At 38.3% G+C, this 23451-nt stretch overlaps 1 protein-coding gene across 1 annotated transcript in view; it reads right to left on the bottom strand.

The window, feature by feature from the left end:
* LOC128579350 (sodium/bile acid cotransporter 7-like) overlaps positions 1-19257 on the bottom strand; it is a 121798-nt gene extending 102541 nt beyond the window's left edge. The window contains exons 1-3 of the mRNA XM_053581493.1: positions 19124-19257; positions 9880-9964; positions 2284-2420 (exon numbers count right to left, since the gene is read on the bottom strand). Of these exons, the coding sequence (XP_053437468.1) occupies positions 2284-2420; positions 9880-9964; positions 19124-19203 (302 nt within the window). The 5' untranslated portion in view covers positions 19204-19257. The remainder of the gene's footprint in view (positions 1-2283; positions 2421-9879; positions 9965-19123) is intronic.
* Positions 19258-23451: the final 4194 nt, after the last annotated feature.

Below are 23451 nucleotides of genomic sequence, written 5' to 3'. Positions count from 1 at the left end.
TGGGGAGCTGCTTATTCTTTTTTTCTTTTTTCTTTTTTTAGAGACAGAGTCTCACTTTGTCACCCTCAGTAGAGTGCTGTAGCGTCACAGCTCACAGCAACCTCTAGTTCTTGGGCTGAAGTTGATTTTCTTGCCTCAGCCTCCCAAGTAGCTGGGACTACAGGCGCCTGCCCCTGTGCCCAGCTATATTTTTGTTGTTGTAGTTTGGCCAGGGCTGGGTTTGAACTCACCACCCTCCATATATGGGGCTGGTGCCCTACCCACTGAGCCACAGGCGCCACCTGGAGCTGCTTATCCTTTACTGATTCCACCACTCACCTGACAACCCACATGCTTCTCTGTTTGGTTGATTACTGTCATATATATGGATGTGTGTGTGTATATATGCATATATCCACATACCAAACTAGGTTGGAACTTACCAGAAAACACTTCCTATTCCTTGAATGTCCTACACACGGCAGATAGTCAGTTACTATTGTTCCTGATATGCATAATACATAGTTGCTGTGTAAAATGATGTTACATTTATGTGGCATTTCATGCTTTTCAGTGAAACTTAATGTTTATTCTTTCAAACTCAATCTAGCCAAAACAGCATTCTTTTTTTTTTGGCAGTTTTTGGCCGTGGTTGGGTTTGAACCCACCACCTCTGGCATATGGGGCTGGCGCCCTACCCTTTTGAGCCACAGGTGCTGCCCCAAAATAGCATTCTTAATTTCCTCTTCTCTTCCTAATCTATTTACCCCTCCATTAGGTAAATGATGCCACCGATTATCCCATGGGTCATACCTATCACTCAAAAGTCACTCTGAGTTCTTCTCTGTCCTTCTCATTCTGTATCCTCTGCACCCATGGGCTCTGACAGCTCTAACTCTGAAATTCACCTTCACTTCTCTCCATTGCACTGCTACCTCACTACAACAGTTCCTCGTTGATTTCCTAGATTCCTCTCTATTCTCTACCACCTACTGTCCACACAGCAGCCAGGAGAATCATCTGCAAATATAAACCAGACCTCATCACTCCCTCCTTTCAATCACTCCAACAGTTTCCTGCAACACTCAGAATAAATCCGAATGCTTTACCATGGTCTATCTCTGCATACTGGGCTCCTGCCTACCTTTTCACTTCCAAGTCCTATTATTCTTCCTCTGTATCACCAAGTCTGGACATCATGGTTGCTTTGCTAACCCTGCAACACACCAGGCTTGATTCTGCCTTAGAGCCTTTGTACATGCTGTTTCCTGTGCCTAGAAAACATTCTGCCCCAGATCTCTAAATCTACATTAATCACCAGCCTGCCCACCCTACCACTTTCAACCATATACATTGTATTTCTCTTTTCACTTACCTCTACCTTGCTCATATATTTACTTGTCTATTGATAATCATATCCCCCAAGTCTCCTCAACATGCAGAACTAACTGGCATTTTACTATTGTTTCTCCAATGGCATAATACTTCCTGGCATATAATAGAGATAAATAAATGACTTGAATAAATGAGTAAGTGATTACAATTTATATACCCAAAATCATTTTATCATTTTATAGACAGAGAAACAATTTCAAAACTATTAAATAATTTTACTCGAAGTTACTCAGTATGTTAGAGGTAGGGTCAGAACTCAATCTTCAGGATCTTCAGGATCTAAGCTCAATATTTTAGCTATTATACTATGATGCTAAAATATGATTAGCTTTAAACCACTTTAAATAATTCTTTTAAATGATTAAATCCTTTTAATAAATGTAATATTTTAATAAAGATTCTACTAAAAATCTACTGTTAATTGAACCATTATATCAAACTTAGAACAAGTGAAAAAAATAAATGCTATCCCACATATATATTTTTTCTTTCTTACACATTCTAAAAATACATATTATACTCAGACATTATATATTTACATTTGATAAAATCTAGAATGCAAAGGCAAAGCATCTAATAACAGCTTACATTATACACACACATACAAAGCTTAGATCCTTAGTCCTTTTTATTTTTCTCCCAAGATCACCCTTTTAAATTCCCCATAAAGTATCCATCCCAGAACCTTAAGATGAAGCATTAAGGTATATTTTAAAATTCTGTTAATTTTTTGAAGAAACTTCTTGATGAAACACTATTGTTTAAAAGGTAAACAATAATGTTAGAAGTGCTTTTCTTTCTTTATAAGTTAGAATACAAAAAGCCCTTTTATATATAGTGGCCATAGAAACAATAATATCACTAGAGATGCCCCCTTAAAGGTAGACCCTTGAAAAGATTTAAACATACCCTTTTAAAAGCCATTCATTGATGGGTGTGATTGATAAAAGCTGAAGAAAAAGCCATATTGCTGCTGGGAAGAATGCAAGTGTAAAGATCTGAATAAACAGATGCAGTTTGATATGCACCAAAGCACTGGTCAGTTCCTGGAAAAAGGAAGGACACAAAATAAAGCCAGGTAAGAAAGCTATCTCTGAAAAGACATTGCTATTCACATAACATCACATTAAGTTAGCTTTCCAGTCTTTTCATAGCTGAAATTTTTATCTACAAGTATATGCATATGATACAATTTCATGATGATTATATTTTTGTGTAAAATTTTTGAAGTATTCTAATTTCCTTCAAATATATAATACAGCCTAACAATTCAGACTTGTAATATTCTGGACTAGGACTAAGCTAAACCTTTACAATAGTATAGATTTGAGGATTGTTGACAATATAAGCACACATGTATGTTTATCTGCATAAAAAAATAAATCTTTTAAAAAACTTATAACAGGACCTATCAGATTTAAATTAAATAATCAGTATTCATTATATCAAACCTATCAGGCCTCAATGTGGCAAGATGCTATGGAATCTATAAATAATTGTTTAAATGTTTTCTTCAGTGATAGTCTCTAATTCAAAATAGCTTCCCCTCCATGATCTACTCACTAGATTCTTTGTGAGCATTTGCTGAATACCAGTTATATGCCATGACCTGAGCTTATCATTTTATTTTACCTGTTATCTCATCAAATCTTCATAATAACCCATTTAAGTAGATAATATTGTCTCCATTGCACTGATGAGGAAATTGAAGTAGAGATACTGTCCAGTACAGATCAGAATTAAACTTACTTGGGGCATGCTGCCTCTTATATTGTATGACATTGCTGCCCCAAGAGGGGAACAAATGTACATCAAACATGATAATCCAGGCACATGTTATGAATCTGGTGGCTAAAAAGAATAATTGGTTAACCTTGGGGTTCAACTATATATAAACTTTAAAACATTTGCATTTGAATTAGTGTTATGTGGCTATTTAGTTGAATGAAAACAAATTCAAAGTGCAGTAGAAAAAGTACAGTCCTTTAAAAAAAGCCAGTAGTCATTACAGCATATTCAAAGATGCCAGAGATTCACTGGTTATAAACATTGAACCATAATGGCTCCCTTAGTTGAAGTGAGAGATTCAAGAGATCCTCAATTTCAAGGACATTAGCCTAAATTTATCAGTTTAATAGACAGTAGGTTAACCCAAACTCATTCGCTAATTGCTACTTTCTGAGATCTGTCTCATAGGTTCCCACTATCTCCCTGGGTGGAGACATATAAACAGTTACTTCCTTTTTGATCATATGACATCTCTAATGATATCTAGAGAATTTCTGGCAATCTGGGTCTAATTTAGGACCGCTGGGAGATGTTGGGCCTACCAGAAGCCATATTAGGCCCTCAGATTAAGAAAAAGAAGGTGCTTGTGGCTCAGTGGGGTAGAGTACCAGCCCCATGTACCGAGGGTGGTGGGTTCAAACCCGGCCCCGGATGAATTGCAACAAAAAAATATCTGGGCATTGTGGTGGGTGCCTGTAGTCTCAGCTACTTGGGAGGCTGGGGCAAGAGAATCACCTAAGCCCAAGAGCTGGAGATTGCTGAGAGCTGTGACGCCACAGCACTCTATCGAGGGTGATAAAGCAAAACTGTCTTTACAAAAAAAAAGAAAGAAAGAAAAATAAGCCAACCTTACAATTAATCTGAATTCTTTTTTTGAGACAGAGTCTCACTGTGTCACCCTCGATAGAGTGCCATGGCGTCACAGCTCACAGGAACCTCAAACTCTTGGGCTTAGCTGGGACTACAGGTACCCGCCACAACACCCAAATATTTTTTTTTTGTTCTTGCAGTTGTCATTGTTGTTTAGCTGACCCAGGCTGGGTTCAAATCCACCAGCCTGGGTATATGTGGCTGGCACCCTACCCACTGAGCTAGATAAAACTTGAGCAACAGTAGACTTTACCTAACAAATGCAATCAGTATAACCTAGCTTCTTGTACCCTCAGTGAATCACCAACAATAAAATAAATAAATAAATAAATCTTGAGCAAAAGTAGTTCAGAGAATTATCAACAGTCTTGAAACCAAATTTCGTTTAAATATACTCAGAGGAATATGATAAATACGAAATAAATATTAGCATTTCTAAAAATCATAATAAAATGATTAGCTAAGTCATTTGCTTATAATTCTGATAGGAATAGAAAACAGCATAACTTATCTGAAAAGCAATTTGGGAATACATAACAAGGACTATAATATAATTCACATTTTGGGGCCAGGTGCGTTGGCTCATGACAGTAATCCTAGCACTCTGGGAGGCTGAGGCAGGTGGATTGCCTAGATCAGGATTTCAAGACCAGCTGAGCCAGAGTGAGACCCCATCTCTAAAAAAATAGCCAGGAATTGTGGTGGGCACCTGTAGTCCCAGCTACTCAGGAGGCTGGGGCATGAGGATTGCTTGAGCCCAAGAGTTTGAGGTTGCTGTGAGCCTGTGACACCACAGTACTCTACTGAGGGCGATCAAACGAGACTCTGTCTCAAAAGAAAAAAAAAAGTATATATATAAACATATATATACTTTTATACTTATATACCATATATATATATATATATATATAATCTGGGTGGCCATAAAGTTTTAAATTGCACATGAACTTGGTGGCCACCCTGTATATACATATAATTCACATTCTGGGGAACCCAAAATTTCATGTCTAGGTATTTATACTAAGAACATAAAAGGCAGTTACAAACATATATACACAGAACTAATCGTCATAGTCACAACATTATCTATTAAAACAAAACCTGAAAACAAATGCCCAAATGTAGGAACATAATTGTTGCAGTTGCCATTGTTGTTTAGCTGGCCCAGGCTGGGTTTGAACCCACCAGCCTGGGTGTATATGGCTGGCGTAAAAGTTAAAGTATAAGCAGATGTTGATGAGGATGTGGGAGTACAGTATCTCGGTCCTACTTCATCAATAAGAGTGTAAACTGGTCTAGCCGATGGAAAGCAATCTGGCAACTCCTTCCTTCATTCAGAAAACACTTAATAAGTACATGTCACCATTCTAGGTACACAACTTAAACTACATATGTCGTTTGACCTGGTAATTCTACTTCCAGGAATTTATCCTTCACATATGTTCCCAAATGTGTGAAATGACATATTTTTAGGTTACCCTTTACAACATATTAGTAATAGCAAAATCTTATAAATGTCCATCAATAAAAGATAAGTAAATCATATTATTACACACCCATACAATAGAATACTATTTGGTATACAAAAAGAACCAAGGTTCTTTAGGTGTTGATATGAAACACTCTACAAGATGTGTTTTTTAAAATAAAATAAGATAAAGCACCAAACATAAAATACTAAAATTTGTAGAGGGATGGATACACATCTGTATGTGTTGCATAGAATATTTTTGGAAAGGTATATGGACGGTATACGGAAATTGTTAACATTAGTTATCTACAGAGAAGAGAACCAGGTATCTAGTGAAAGGATGAAAGGAAGATTTATCATATATATACTTTTCTACCTTTTAATTCTGAACTATGTGAATAAATCATATATTCATAAAAGGAAATAATTATTTTTATTATAAAATATATAGAAAATTAAATAATATCAAACTACACGAAAATTATTATACAACATTACATGAAAAAATATGAGCAAATATATGCGTGTATGTGTATATGTCTGCAAGTTCGTATACACACATACATACATATACAATTTTACTTTTTAAAATGAATATGATGAATATTTTATTTCTAAAAAAATTCTATATATAAGATATTTTAGGGAGGGTCACGGCGTGTGACACACCTTTTGGGGGTGGGACACAATCATAAAAGGGACTTTACCTAACAAATGCAATTAATGTAACGTGGTTCTTTGTACCTTCAATGAATTCCCAACAATAAAAAAAAAAAGATATTTAGAAAAAAGGACTAAAAATCACATGAATGTTAATAACAATTATTCTTTCTAATCTTAAAAAGGACTAAAAATCACATGAATGTTAATAACAAGTATTCTTTCTAATCTTTCTATAATTAGTAAATATCACTTTTATAATCAGAAAAATGTTATAAAAACTACAATGTAGATAGAAAATGCTAGCTGACTTAACAAATGATAATTACAAATTGATATTGCATCAGAATGTGGTAAAGGACTTAGCAAAATGAGTCCCAACAACCTACCATAGTAGGCCATGAGGGGCTCTTAAACAAAAGGGAAGTGTTTCTAATAAAGGTTTTCATGACTTAAAGAAAAAAACAATGTAGTATCTTTTCCATGTCTTCTTTATACAACCATAAAGATGAAATCCAGTAACAATGGAAAAGAAGAAGCAACTAAACTCTATAAAATCCAAAATAGGATTATTCCATATGATACTATTTCTTTCTTTTTTCTTTCTTTTTTTTTTGTAGAGACAGAGTCTCACTGTACCGCCCTCGGGTAGAGTGCCGTGGCGTCACACGGCTCACAGCAACCTCTAACTCCTGGGCTTACGCGATTCTCCTGCCTCAGCCTCCCGAGCAGCTGGGACTACAGGCGCCCGCCACAACGCCCGGCTATTTTCCTGTTGCAGTTTGGCCAGGGCTGGGTCTGAACCCGCCACCCTCGGCATATGGGGCCGGCCCCCTACTCACTGAGCCACAGGCGCCGCCCGATACTATTTATTTCATAAACCTGGGTAGAATTTAGGACCACATAAATAAATGCCATCAGGAATAATGGAAAAGTTGCCTCTGCATAACAGTTTGTATATTCACATGTAAAACAGGTCAAATTCCATTAAAATAAACTTAAGGAGACACTCCATATACTGTACTGACTATACCAGAGTCTCACTGACAGCATCAAGAATTGCTTAAAGCCAGGGCTCTGACTGGGGCATAGGAATATTTTCATTACATACCAATTTCCTTCCTAACCCTTATTGGACTTCAACTGATTCACTTTCTGAGAGTCAGGCTCATAGCTCTGGACTTGAAACAAGCAGCGTAAACCCAAGTTAAGAATTTGCCATATTTACTTTTCAACTAATGAGATTTAAAAAAAAAATACTCTGTTTAGAAAAATAAACATGTATATATTCTGCCCCACTCAGGACCCATTTTCAGGCCTTGAGTCTCCTGCTCATCTTAGTTTCCATTCCCAGGGCCAAGCCTAGTGCCTGTAGCCATGGCGCTTAATTGGTATGTATTTAAATGAATTGCCCCTACCACAGTCTGTTATGTGACAAACCTTCTGAAACTGCAGGTTTGAAGTTAGCTAAATGTAAAATAAATTTTAAATGTGACCTTATTTCACTTCAACAAAACATAATCTCAGAAACCAATTTCAACAGGTATTTCAAAAATGAATTATCAACTGTCATAAAGCTGAAGATGTAGCATTGCATTAGTACAGTGTCCTTTATAATTTTTACAAATAAGTGAAACAAATTTTAGAATACACATCATTAAATAAACGTATGAGTAATACCGTAGAAACATTCAATATAAATAAACTTGAATAAGATCAACATAAATGCTTCCAAATAAACTTAATTCAATAATAATTTACAGTCTTCTGTATGCAAAAATCCACTATCCTAAGACCTCATGAGATACACAAATCATAGTCCATGCTGCAATTAATTTAGTATTACTACCTAGAAAACAAATAACAAGATTACTACCTTCTAATTTGTAAGTTAGGTTACCCAGGAAATTAGTAGAGCTTAGAGATGGCTTAATACCATACAATGATGCAATCTAGGACATCTTAAGTTAAATGGCTTTTGAAAATGACTTGATGGGAGCTCCAGTGGCGCAATTTAGCTCATGGTACTTACATGAAAATGACTTAACATATTAGTCTGAAAGGGCCTTTGATGGAGGAAATGGCTTTGATGGTTACTTAGATACCATGATAAACCAGGAGATCAAGGCACTTCATCATTACATCCAAATTAGTGGGATGACTCGGAACGTTTCTTAGGTGCTTACAAAAGAAGTTGGTCCTCAGAGAAATGCTGAAAGCTGTGACATTCTTCCTTCTTTAATTCCTACATCCCACAAAGTTGGCTGCTTTACAGAATAGCATTAAGTAAGAAGTGAAGGAGAGAAATCAAGTCTCTTGCCAGCTTTCCTATGTCATAAGTAACAGCTGTCGCCATTAAGCAGCCACTAGACATAGTTGGAGCAACGTCCCAAGAAGAGGACTTAGATAAGGCAGCTGTTCCTCAAAGAACATAAGCCAAGTGCAGCAGGAAGACCTCCCAGTAACTATCCTCCTGCATCACTCTGCCTCACATTGGAGAACCAATATTAGAACTCAGGTATTGACAGAAAAAGCTTGTACCCAATAACCACTAATCATGGTCCTCTCATATCAATATTCTTTACAAAAACTGGGATTTGACATATTTAGGAAATCCCATCCTATTCCACTTTTTCCAGAAGAGCAGTAATTAGTAAGAATACTTACAATTCCTGAAACAAAATTCATCAGTTGTAGACACTACACACTAATCCTACATGTATCAAAAAAACTCCCCCAAAAAGATTCATATCAACATACAGAATACATAAATTCAATAAAATAATATTTTTCCATCTTGCTACTAGGGTGATCTAAGGAAAAGGTAACTAAATTAGTGTTCATTCAAATCACAATGAACCAGAATGAATAATGCTGAGCCAGAATGTTAAGTTTTAAAACCATTTTCAAAAAATATCCTTCTTACAGTAAGATTTCCCTATCTACATAAGAATAAGCCCATTAGAATAACTTTATGTAATTTCTTCAAAAGCAAATGGTTATTTCTTCTCTTTTTTTCTTCTATTGTAAGTCAAAAGAGACTCTTAAGATCTACTTGTTTTTCTCTCCCATGTGAAAAAATATTTAGATTTCTTTACTTCCAAGAAAAGCCTAGGTTCAGTGAAACCTGGATCAGTAAATAACATTATCCATATTGTCTATATGAGATTTGGACTTGGCATGAAAAAATACCAATATTTAAATTAATTAGTTAATTATTAATTATTTATTAATAGATATGCTAAGGAAGGATATTTTAAAAATAAAAATTACTTAAAAGTTATGACAAAATAAGCAGTATTTGAACAGCATGGGTCCTGGGGAAAAAAGATAGATCCACAGAAGTTATAAAAACCACAACTAAACAACAGCTCAAACGTGCCCAAGCACAATAGTCACCAGGGTAGGAAGACATGAAAATGCTTCAGTTCAATCATGTATTAAAAACATACTCATTATAACCATATCCTCAGGGTCCATGCTGCTAACCATAAAGTTTTTATAATATGCATATGTAGAAATGAAATAAAAGTCCTTTGCACACAAGGCTACAAGTCCTTCAAGATAACCTGAAGTCCAAGTTATCTTCTGTCACAGGGAAACCTTCAGATTATAGCTAATTATAGCTATAACTGCCTTTGTGAAAGGACTGTGAAATTTCAAGTACAAATTAAATTTTTCTCCCTGCTTTTCATGTGCCCCACCGGTGATAGTACCTCCGTTTTTAATGATAGTCCACTGTTAAAGAATATTGTTGCAACAGCAATGCAGGATACAGTTATTTCTGGCTTCAGTGGTCCAAAAAAGAGAAAAATGAGTTATTGTTAGAAAAAATTTCCAGTAGATAACTTGGTATAAAAGTAGAATCTATTACAGGACAACAAATGGCACTTTCCATTTTAGTGTTGCCTCTAGTGTCCTCTCCTGACAGAGGTAAGCTTTTGTGTAACGTAGCTAACTCCAGAGAGGATTTTCCAAAGGGCAAAGACCACGGCTGTCTGGTTTAGCATAGCATCCTCAGACCAGAAAATCAGCACATAGGAAAGCAGGAAGGTAACATAATTCAATGCAGGTGCTAATTATATCTATCATGGTATCAGTGCTTATATAACAATCAAAATACCTCTGAATCCAAAGAAGAGAATCAATGGAAGGAAGTTCCCTTCTCTTTAGCAACTATTAGTTTCTTACTTCTTCCCAGAAATAAAAGCTTATAATCATGCATGTACTCAGTATTCATTCTAAAAATACTTATTGAGCACTTACTATGTGAATGAGATAATACATATAGAGTACTTAATAGTATATTGCTATGATTATAATTACTATTAAATTGTTCCAGGCCCTGGGGATACCATGATGAATCAGACAGGCCTGGTCCTTACCCTCCAGGAAATTGGGTTATTTCCACGGCAAATGTGTCAGTACTGTGAGAACAACAGGGGCAATCCTGACATTTAAAGTATCATTTCTAACTTGCATATAGTTGGGTTTAAAACTTAAAATATTATCCAAAGAATATTCTTTTTTTTTTTTTTTTGTAGAGACAGAGTCTCACTTTATGGCCCTCAGTAGAGTGCCGTGGCATCACACAGCTCACAGCAACCTCCAACTCCTGGGCTTAGGCGATTCTCTTGCCTCAGCCTCTGGAGTAAGCTGTGGCTACAGGTGCCCACTATTTTTTTCTTGCGGTTGGGCCGGGGCTGGGTTTGAACCTGCCACCCTCGGTATATGGGGCCAGCGCCCTCCCCACTGAGCCACAGGCACCGCCCCCAAAGAATGTTCTTTTAAAAGACGGAGGTCTAAAAAACTGACTTTTACACTTGTATGAGGTCTATCAATTATGTTCATGAACTCGTCCTAGAAAAAGTGCTACATTCCTGAATATCAATTATTACAGTCACCACTGAAGTACTCCCCTTGGGAAGCTATGCACCAATGCCAGCCCCTAGTCCACACTAGGTCCACCAGCAATTTTGGAACTCTTTTTCTAGAATGACCATCAGAGCTACCATTGCATGGCACACAAAAATAAGCAAAAATAATGAATGTCACTCAGCAAGACACCACTACATGTCAATTCAAACACAGCTGTGAGACACTAATATACCAAGGTTATGAAACCTTACTGAGTTGTTTGTACAGTGCTGCCAACATAAGAACAAGGTGAAGGGTAGACTAGGTGCTGGCATCAGTGTATAGCTCCCCAAGGGGAGTACTTGGAAGGTGACCATAGTGATACTCAGCAAGGAGATATGTAGCACTTTTTCTAGGATGCGTTCACAAACTTAATTGTCAGAACTGTATATCAGTGATTCTCTTGCAGTGACAATTTGGCTTCCCCACAGACATTTGGCAATGTTTGAAAACTTTCTTTGGTTATTTTCACTTGGGGATAAGGTGTGCTACTGGTATCTAGTGGGTAGAGATCAGGAATTCTGATATACATCCCAGAAGGCACAGAACAGCCCCTCCAACACCAAACTCCCATGTTTAAAATGTCAATAGTGCCAAGGCTGAGAAATCCTGATATATACCAGCATGTTACAATCCAAGATCTTCTCATACTTGACACTCTCTACAGTGCTCTTATACTGGATTGAGTAGTGTCCAGCTCCAAAATTAATGTCCGGTCCACCAGATTTTGTGAATATGACCTTTTTTGGAAATAGGGTCTTTGCAGATGTAATCAAGTTAAGATGAGGTCTTGTTGAATTAGAGTAGTTGCTAATTCAGTGACTGGTACTCTTATAAAAAGGAGAAAATTTGGACACATAGACACGTACACAGGGAAGGTACCATGAGAAGACAGAGGCAGAAAATGGAGTTATACTTCCATAAGCCAAGGAATGCCAAGGATAGCTGGCAACCACCACAGGCTACAAGAGGCAAGGAAGAGTTCTTCCCCAGAGCCTTTGGAGGACATCTTGACTTCAGACTTTTGGCCTCCAGAACATGAGAGAATAATTTTCTGTAGAATTATGCCACCTGGTTTGTGGTAAATTGTCGCAGCAGCCCTGAGAAACTAATACATCCCCTAAATAAAACAAGACCATAATCACAACTCCTCCATACCCTCAAACCCTCCACTTACTCAGTAAATGGACAGAAGACCAAGCTCAGGAAGAAAAAAATCACCATTTATGCATTCAACAAATATTTACAAATATCTACTACGTCTTAGGCATTTGAGGTAGAACAGTGAATAAAAGAAACAAAGTTAATTATACTCTACTCTTAATAGATTTGACATGTACCCTTGCAATATACACCATAGGTGAGGTCCCACCCATTACTCTCCTTCCACCAACCTCCTCCCTCCCCTCCTTCTCTTCTCTCCTTCACTGGGGACTATAGTTGTGTTTTATCTTTCATATGAAAGTACGGGTGATTATATATTGATTTCATAATAGTACTGAATACACTGGATAGTTTTTCTTCCATTCTTGAGATACTTTACTAAGAAGAATATGTTCCAGTTCCATCCATGTAAACATAGAAGAGGTCAAGTCTCCATCTTTTTTTAAGGCTGCATGATATTCCATCATATACATATACCACAATTTGTTAATCCATTCATGAGTTGATGGGCACTTGGGCTGCTTCCATGACTTGACAATTATGAATTGGTTAAGCGGAGAGTATAAATGTCTTAACACAATAATTAAGTGAAGTGAAGGTTATGTTAACCAGTTTGATGTAAGCATTCCAAATGGTATATAAAATCAGCATATTGTACCCCATAAATGCATTAATGTACACAGTTATGATTTAATAAAAAAAATTAAGAGGTAAAAAAGAGATAGAAACAAAGATGTCCTTAAACTTTGAGATAAATAAATGCTTGGCGTTTACATAAACCATTTGCTGAGATGGGAGAAAAGGGAGCAAAGGGGAGAAGGCAAGTGCAAAAGGCATTCCGTTGGGGGCATAAGGTTATTCAAAAACTGTTAGAAAGATGCATTATTTCTAGACTCGTGAGCGAATCTGTCTCAGCAGCTAATAACTACTAGAAGCATTTATAAGTATTTCTAATAACTAATTGAAGTAGTTATTTCTTCAACAGCTGAGGAGGGTGATTCAGGAGCAGATTTTAAAGTAAGTGGATTTGGGAAGAAAACACAGTAGAACTTCTATAGGTTGACTGCCCAAGGGACTGTAACAAACTGGTCAACACACAAAGGCAGTCTACATAATAAACTAGGCCTACTGCACTGATAGGTACACATGCATGTCTGGTCTGTGAAAATTAGGTCAATTTAGGGAGGAGGTCAACTACAGAAGTTCTACAGTTATTTCCCACAAACTGTAAATGACCTGATTTTTTTTTTTTGAGACCCACGAACTGTAAATGACCTGATCTTTTTTTCTTTTTTTTTTTTGAGACAGAGTCTCAAGCTGTCACCCTGAATACAGTGCTGTGGCGGCACAGCTCACGGCAACCTCAAACTCTTGGCCTTAAGCGATTCTCTTGCCCCAGCTTCCCAAGTAGCTGGGACTACAGGCGCCCACCACAACGCCTGGCTATTTTGTGGTTGCAGTTGTCATTGTCATTTGGCAGGCCAGGGCTGGATTCAAACTCTCCAGCTCAGGTGTATATACCTGGCACCTAGCTGCTGAGCTACATACGCCAAGCCAAATGACCTGATTTTTAAAAATTTGTATCATTTTCAGTTTCCTCCAATCCCCTGCTTTTAATGAGACTTTATTATTCTTGAATTCTTTATTATTCTATCATTGTAGTTTCATCCACAGTGGTGCCTCCAGAATTTCTACATATGAAGGGTAAGAATTAGGAATATGGTAGCAAATGAGAGCTCAGGGACATGTCCAGAGATGCATCTCCACAGCAAACACATAACATATTACTTTGGAAAATGAAAACATCTACCTTAATTGACCAACTTTACTCTTTAAGAAGCTAACTTCATCCACACTACACACACACATAAATACATATAAATATTAACTAATTAGTATTAATTCAATGGAAGAATTCCTGACTTTTCATGTTTTAAATCCTAGAGAGGGAGTATACACCTTATGTTTTAGATACACATCAAAATAACTCTAATCCACAAAAGGACATGAGCAAGGATATTCCTGGACTGCCTACAATGCATCTTTTAGGGGGAAAGAATAATTAACTTTTTTGGCTCAGCGCCTATAGCTCAGTGGCTAGGGTGGCAGCCACATAACAGTGGAGCTGGTAGGTTCGAATCCAGCCAGGGCCTGCCAAACAACAATGACAACTAGAACCAAAAAAAAAAAAAAAAGAAATAGCCAGGCGTTGTGGTGGGCGCCTGTAGTCCTGGCTTCTTGGGAGGCCAAGGCAAAAAAATTGCTTAAGCCCAAGAGTTTGAGGTTGCTGTGAGCTGTGACGCCACAACCCTCTACTGAGGGCAACAAAGTGAGACTGTTCAAAAAAAAGAATAATTAATTTTCATTCAGAGAAACCCAAGGCCCCTCTAAGACACAATCAACTGAGAGGTTAACCGATAGCCCAAGGTGATAACGCAAAACTAGAAGTTACCTAGGGCAAAAATAAAACTTAGTGAATATTTACGCAGAGGTAAGAGTTGAAACTAAGATATAAAAATGATATGCATCCCCTCCCCAACCTAACAATTATATCCACTAAGTCACCAAAATAACCAGATACTGATCTTGAGATGGCTATAAAGCTCAAATTGGAAATGTGTATCTACTTTTGCATTAAACATAAAAGAATAAAATGTTTATGATCAAAATGGAATGGGGAGTCACAATCAAAAGAAAAATCTGCCATAAAAATGAAGCAATTTTTGGACTCCAAAGCTCATGCTTTTTAATAGTAGGAAAAAACAAAATGTTTAGGAATACTTAAGAATGCAAGGTAGCCGGGCGTTGTGGTGGGCGCCTGTAGTCCCAGCTGTTCGGGAGGCTGAGGCAGGAGATTCGCTGAAGCCCAAGAGCTAGAGGTTGCTGTGAGTCCTGTGACATCATGGCACTCTACTGAAGGCGGTAAAGTGAGACTGTCTCTACAAAAAAAAAAAAAAGAATGCAAGGAACTATTACCATTTCACAAAAGCCACTTATCACCAAGGTAAACTTTATTTCCAAACCTACTCTAAAATAGTCTAGGATATTCATGCTAGTCTATTTAAGGTTATGGTATGTTTCTGGTCATGATTTTTAATGAAAAAACAAAGCAGTTTCCTTTTTAGGATTAATGTCTTATTAACAGGAATAATTAAAATGCAGGTGGAAATGAAAACCTCAGTCTGTATTTCCAAAGAAGTAAACTTTCCCTTCCTGAGAACTAACTGCACAGTGCTGAACTCCCATAAACTATAAAGTGTGCAATAGCTCAGGGCTTCCCTAAGTCACACCGGAACAGACTATCATATTTACATCTACCATAAACTATAAAGTGTGCAATAGCTCAGGGCTTCCCTAAGTCACACCGGAACAGACTATCATATTTACATCTACCATGGCTTTTGAATTTCAATCTGCTTTTCTATATGTAAATAAAATTCAACTTATTAAAAGCAACAGATAACTAAGAACTAAATTATCTAAGCTTCTGCCCCTTTGGATAGTTATTCAATATCTATAATTTAGGGTTTCCATGTGCCAATTTAGGTATCCATGTGTGTGATACTTTAAGTATAGAAGTCTCATACCTGAAAATAGTATAGTCATTAAGGAGTTAATCCAAGTAAAGGTGAGGTGAGCATCTTAACAACTAATTAAAAACTACTAAAAATTGTCCTGTTTAAAAGAATGCCTAAAAATATTGTCTGATTGAAAATTGTCCAATGTGAATGCATTAAAAATCACACATTCCCATTGTACAAAGCCCACAAATGGAAACTTTTGACTAAAAGTTACAAGCCAAAAGAGGTCCTTTAGAACACTCTAAAGAGCAGGCTATAACACTAATATTTTCAGCCACCACTCCTCTCCTGGTTCCTAGATTTTTGTTGTTTTATCTAGAGGACTGTGTGAACAAATGAAAACCTGAAAGAGCCAATCCTTTCAGATGGATCCCAAGTGTCTAACTGTGTTTAAATTTAAAATAGAGCCAAGTGACAATTTGCTGACTGTGGATCAACACACACACAGAGTCCTCTGAAAACCCACACCTTTTTATCTTTGGGACTTTTGGGGCTCACCTGAATCAACCAATCAGAGTTCACTTGACTCAAAGCTCAGCTACATTTACCAATCAAAACTAAGCAAGTTTCAGTATTTTACTTGCATAAATAGATCTGATTGAGTACTTGGGGTGGGAATTTTTGCTATAAAACCCAAGCCTTCCCTTTGCTCTCCGGCGCACCGTCTTTTATACCAAAGGTTGTTTGTGTCTTTTTGGTTTGCAAACTAGTCACTGGAATAAAGTGTTTTTTCTCCAAATTCCCTGTCAGATAATTCTTGTTCACAAGTGAAAGTGTGATTTGGTACTATTTGGAGATTTGTTTTTATTTATGAGGGTCAGGTGTGAAGGTCAATTCAACATGCTTTCTTGTGCCCAAGAGTTTGAGTTTGTTGTGAGCTAAGACCCTATGGCACTCTACTGAGGGTGACAAAGTGAGACTCTGTCTCAAAAAAAAAAGTTCAACAGAAGCATCAATAACTTAGTTTCATAGCCTACGAAGGAAATCCCAAACAATTGTTCATTTAACTTCTGGTTTCAAAAAAAGTGACTTTTACACATAGACAGCTATCAAAGAAATCATATTAATACATTCTAATATTAGCTGATTTTACTCTGCTCCTTTGGGCTAAAAAATCAGGACATGGGAAATGTCTTTATTATATAAATGCCCTTCTATATAATGGTTATTCATTTTCAGTAATATTTTTTTGCCAGAAACATTAGTATAGATTTTGCAACTGATATGAAGTTAGGGGGAATCCTGGTCCCAGTGCTTCCTCTTCCCCATACTAGATAACTTAACCTAGAGTGAGCCACCTGGCCTCAGGCTTCATTCAGTATCCTCAACTGTAAAAGAAGCATGTTGGCTTAACATACTTTCAAAGTCCCTTCCAGCTCTTAACGTTCTGTTCTTTTAGAATTAAAGAATCAATTGTCCTATATTAATGGCATAAAGACTAGTAAATGAGTAACAGTTCTAAGATACAATAATGTACCAAAACTTCAATAAGCAGAGTCCAAGGGAACAAATAACATTGCAGAATCTATCTCACACATGCAGGAAGACCTCAGGGAAATCATTCAGCATTCAACAATCTTTCTTCCCACAGAGCATATACTCAATACATCGTGTACTAAGATGAATACAGAGGAACAAAATTTTAAAACAACAACAACAACATAACTTTAATCTCCACAAATTTTGCTTAAATGATTCTTTTAAGAATGTTCCCATAGGTTCAGTGCCCGTAGCTCAATCAGCTAAGGCGCCAGCCACATACACCAGATCTGGGGAGTTCCAATCCAGCCCTGGCTTGCCAGACAACAATGACAATTACAACCAAAAAATAGCCAGGCCTTGTGGCGGGCGCCTGTAGTCCCAGCTACTTGGGAGGCTGGGAGATTCGCTTAAGCCCAGGAGATGGAGGTTGCGGTGAGCTGTGACATCACGGCACTCTACCCAGGGCGACAGCCTGAGGCTCTGTCTCAAAAAAAAAAAAGAATGTTTCCATAAACTACTGCTAGATAGAGGAACTGGAGGCAGTCAGGGGAGAAGGAACCACTACTATTCTCCTGAGAGATCATTCTCGTCCATCATGCTTTAACAAAAATGTACAAATAACTTCTAACATCCTCATGAACACTCCCTACCATAAAGACGGTGTGTTCGTTTCTGTTCTTAATTGCCTGTTGTATGACTTCCCCATTATACCCGTCAATAAGTTTAGAAACTGACAAGGTCAAAAGACGAATGAACTGAAGAAATTCAATTAATGTTTGTGAAAAGTAGGACAAGATTGTCTAAAGGTGAGGGGAGCATAAAAAGCTATTTCTAGTATTCCCACTAGTCCCCATCACCCCAATATAAAGTTCCCGCTATTCAGAGATTTGAGTATGTTTTTAGGCCATCTACATTTCCTTGCCCTAATACACACCACACAGTCTGTCTAACACAGGCTGTATTTGTTAGACTGCTAGCCTAGCAACTGAACCCCAGCAGCACACGGAAGTAGTGTCCTGTAATGAAAGGGCGGCGCCTGTGGCTCAGTGAGTAGGGCGCCGGCCCCATATACCGAGGGTGGTGGGTTCAAACTCAGACCCGGCCGAACTGTAACAACAAAAAAATAGCCGGGCGTTGTGGTGGGCGCCTGTAGTCCCAGCTGCTCGGGAGGCTGAGGCAAGAGAATCACATAAGCCCAAGAGCTGGAGGTTGCTGTGAGCCATGTGACGCCACGGCACTCTACCGAGGGCAGTAAAGTGAGACTCTGTCTCTACAAAAAAAAAAAAAAAAAGAAAGAGCGCAACGGGTCAGTCGGGCTAGGAGTTTCTGGAGCGCCAGCAACTGCAGCAAATCATCACTCTCCGATATGTGGGCCACAAAATCTGAGTTCAGGGCGGGGGTGCCACTTTTGTTTTTTTCCTTGACGTTTTTATAAGGTGGGGGCGGGGAGGAGTTGGAAGTAGATTAGATAAAGTCCACTCCATGAAGTCCTGGCTAGCTAGAGTCCCTTGGGATAGGATGCTACTTTGAAGGCAAGAGGAATAAGTTTAATTCTCTATAACCTCACACCTTAACACTGATAAGAGTTATTGTTCGCGGAAAAGGCTACCTGTGCTCAAATTCCTTTGTCCCATTCCGAATTACAAGTTTTCCCTGGGGTTGGTAAATTGGAAAATCAGCAAAAGGGCCAAGGGCTGTCCAGTGCCCCCGAGATTGGCAAGCACTTGCCAATTATGGTCATCCCTCCTTTCCAAGATTCATATATTACTTCTGAAGCGGGGACCGAGGGGGAGCCGGAGAGGTGCAACACTTACCCCCATTCACCCCTATGGACGGCTCCAGCTTAGCTGCGGCGATCGCCAGTACTATTCCGACCATGAACCATTCTTTCTTCATTCTCTCCAGCAGCCTCGTTTGTTAGGGTGGGTGGGTTTTGTTAATTTGTTTGGCTTTTTTTCTTTTCAAACTGCGATTGCTCAATCCCCGGGGCGTCTCCACACTTTCCTCAGTCCCTGCAGACATGCAGCAGAGCAAGTCAAATTGCCACTAGTAAACTAAAGACCTGGGGGTTGCTCCGGCGGCTTTGAGAAAGGCTGGGAGTAGTAGTATCCAGTGACAGGAAAGTCTCACAGAGCGCCGCCATCACTACCCTATGGTTCCTAATAGACGCGCGTAGCGACGCTGCACTTTTGACCGCGGGCTCGCAAGGGCAGATATACCGAAACAAAGTCTTAGGTCAAGCCGGCAAACGCAAGCTATCGGGGAAGTTAAGGCTGGCTGTTGGTTGGGGCCGATAGACCTACCGCCGTCAAGACCTGCACAACCTTCTGAATGACAGGGGCGGGAAAGAGCCTTACAACGACGTAGCACCAGGCTTCATTGAGAGCTCTGCCTCAACAAACCTTTACAGAACAGCCGCCCGTGTGTCTGGAGTATACCCCACAGAGTATATCCCCATGGAGAGCCTCTTTTTTGCTCGGCCATGGGTCCGAGAAGAGCTAGCGTGGACTTGGAGGCGAAATTTTTCTATCGGAGCTGCTGCAGCACCATGCAGGGTTTTTTTTGTGTGTGGCGCGCTTCTTCAGACCATTAAGGCGTTTCCCCGACAACGCCATTGACTTGTGCGCTGGGGGAGGGGAGGCCGCTCTTCGCCACCGGTTCCCAAGCCCGCAGCCGGAGTTTGTGGCGCTCCGCAGACAGCGCGGGGAAGGATCTTCCTCTTTGGTTTTTTTTTTTTTTTAATATTATTATTATTTTTTATTTTTATTAAACCATAGCTGGGTACATTAGTATGATCGTGGAGCACCATACACTTGGTTCATAGATCGTTTGACACATTTTCATCACATTAGTTAACATAGCTTTTGTAGCATTTTCTTAGTTATTTTGCTAAGACCTTTACATTCCACATTTACTAGGATTCACATATACCCTTGTAAGATGCACCACAGGTGTAACTGTAGTCCAGGTTGGATTGCAAATTGGACCGGGCTGGCGCTCACGTTTGCAGGACCGCTGCTCTCCAAAGTCCTAACCCCAAGGAGGGCTGGCCGGACCTTGCCAGCTTTTGTCGGCTGTGGGTGGGGGCTTGGCCCAGATCCCCGCCGCTCCTGGGTTAACACCTGCCAGCGAGAGTGGAGGGAATTGTTAGAGTGGGCGGGCATGTCTTTCTTTGGGGGCGGTAAGTGAGTCTTACGAACGAAGCTACCCAGGTTGGGAGAGAGGTCTACCGGCGAGTCCCAGGGACACGTGGGTGCGCCCTCTCGCTGGACCCCCAGAGCTGACCCACCCATGTGACAGGAATATTCTACGAAGGAGGCAAGGAGTCCAAAGCAAAGTTGTGAGGGACTGAGTCTGAGGGGTAGGGGGGTCCTGCATTTCCTTGTCCTTCTTGCTAAATTCTAACCGTCTTCCAGTTTATTCCTTGAAGTGTTTTGTGGCCACCGGTGACATTGATACATAGTTTTATAAATGTACTTTCTACCCGTACACCGGCAGGAGCATCAGCGTCTTCCCTCTGATGCACCCAAATAAGGAAAAAGACTATTACGTGACAGTTTGAAGTAGCGTGGTATCTTCCACTTAAATGGTTAAATATTGAACTTGAGGTTTGGAAGGGATTGTTTAGTGATGCCAGACGTTAATCTTGTGTTTATTCAAAGTTTGAAAGAGACTGACCATGCAATTTCCTCCTATTTGGCTTTATCTTGATGACATGACTTCCTAATCCAAAAACTAAGGCACCATAAGCCTTTGTGCCACTGGTTGTAAGTTACACAGCACCAAGTGTCATGTAATTATGCGTCCAGTAACATAAAAGTTAATCTAAAGATAAAAAGAACTTGATAAGGGAGTCACAGGTGACATTAAACAACTTACCCTGAAAAGGGAGAAGCAAATGAGGTGTGATAAAATTTGATGTTAGTTAATCAGGCATTCACAAGATAAGTGGATACATGAAGGATAGTTTACAACACAATTATTATTTTCTGATGGTAATTTCTTAGTAGGTTAAAGAGTCATACATCTTAGTCATTGAAGGAATAATTTTACATTAAAAGATCTTTAAACATATTTACTGAAATTGAACTGGTTTAAATTTATGGCTGTTCAAAGAGTCTTGTTTACTATTATATTTAGAGCAGACTCCACCTCACAGAAAGATTTTTTTTGTTTGTTTTTAATGGTACTTAAAGAACATAAGATAACTCTGAATTCTATCCTGTTAATGCGTATGGTAGTTTACTGAGGCTGCTGTAACAAATAACCCAAACCTGGTTGCCTTCAAACAACAGAAATTTATTCTTTCACAGTTTGGAGGACAGAAATCCAAAATTAAGATGTTGGCAGGGCCCTGCTCCTTCAGAAGGCTATATGGGAGAACCCTTCCTTACCTTTTAACAGTTTGTGGTGGCGCATTCTTTAACTTTCTTGGCTTGAGGCTACAGTGCTCCAATCTCTGCCTCTGTCTTCATAGTTCAAACTTTGATTAGGGAATTTCTCATAAATCAATGTTAAATATACAAAATAGTCACAAGAAGGTAAGGGTTACCTCTAGTAATAATTATGCTGTGGCTTCCCAAAGTTTCTTTTTTTTTTTCCTTTCTAAATGAAATTATATTTTTATAAAAGAAAACCCCTAAAAAGGCCTTCATGTAAATCATTTCTTAAAGAAGAAGTTCACATTTCTTTCTCTCTCCGCCTTTCCGCCTTTCTATAAACTAAACATGTAAATCCATGATTTTTTTGTGATCCTTACAAATAATTTATTTCCATGCTCTTGAAGGCCGAGAAATATTAGGCTGTTTTCACTATTTTTTTACATTTTGGGAGTTACTAGTAGACTTGATACATGTATTTTCCGTGAAGTTATTATCTCCTGTTGTATACCTACATAATTTTTTTTATAAATATATCATAGCTGTGTATAATAATGAAATCATGGGGCACCATACACTGGTTTTATAAACAGTTTGACACATTTTCATCACACTGGTTAACATAGCCTTCTTGGCATTTTCTTAGTTATTGTGTTAAGACAATTATATTCTGCATTTGCTAAGTTTCACATGTACCCTTGTAAGATGCACCGCAGATGTAATCCCACCAATCACCCTCCCTCTGTCCATCATCCCCCCTACCCTCCCTCTCCCCCTTCCCCATATTCTTAGGTTATAACTGGGTTATAGCTTTCATATGAAAGCCATAAATTAGTTTCATAGTTGAGCTGAGTACATTGGATACTTTTTCTTCCATTCTTGAGATACTTTACTAAGAAGAGTATGTTCCAGCTCCATCCATGTAAACATAAAAGAGGTAAAGTCTCCATCTTTCTTTAAGGCTGCATAATATTCCATGGTGTACATATACCACAATTTATTAATTCATTCATGGATCGATGTGCACTTGGGCTTTTTCCATGACTTAGCAATTGTGAACTGAGCTGCAATAAACATTCTGGTACAAATTCAAATTAATACATTCCTTTTGAAAGGATGTTTGGAGAAAACTTAGAGATCTAAAAATAGATCTGCCATTCAATCCTATAATTCCTCTACTAGGTATATACCCAGAAGACCAAAAATCACATTATAACAAAGATATTTGTACCAGAATGTAAATCCATAATTTAATATGTGAGTGATCATGGAGATTCACTGAAAGGCAGATTGGTGCAGTGTAACATTATCTCAAGCAATGTGCTTCCAGCTGTAAAAATGAACTAAAAAATAAACAATATCCTGAAAGATGCAGGGAAATTATGAAGCTAATGATTTCCCAAAAGGAAAAGACAATGTGTAAATGGCAGAGGAGTGGGTGATCTAAATAAAAATTCTACATTATGCATTCTGAGTTATTATTTGAGAAGCCACACTGTCAGCAACATTTTATCATGTTGCTAATAAGCTACAGGTAGCTGAAAGGGAAAAAATAATACTATTTTATCTTTTCCATGCCCCCCAGAAATCTTTTCAAAACTGTAATTGTCTTGCTAAAATGGTAATGCTAAAATCTGATGTACGTTTTTCAAATAAGTCATTACATTTTTTGCATGACCTATACTTCAAAGCATATACTGCTTAAAAATCTCAGTAAATACTGTATTTGAATTTACATACAATTTTGATGAACTTTTTCCTTGAT

The sequence above is a fragment of the Nycticebus coucang genome, unplaced genomic scaffold (genome assembly GCF_027406575.1).
Source record: "Nycticebus coucang isolate mNycCou1 unplaced genomic scaffold, mNycCou1.pri scaffold_46, whole genome shotgun sequence".
Taxonomy (NCBI): Eukaryota; Metazoa; Chordata; class Mammalia; order Primates; family Lorisidae; genus Nycticebus; species Nycticebus coucang.
This window is presented reverse-complemented; position numbering and strand designations above follow the sequence as displayed.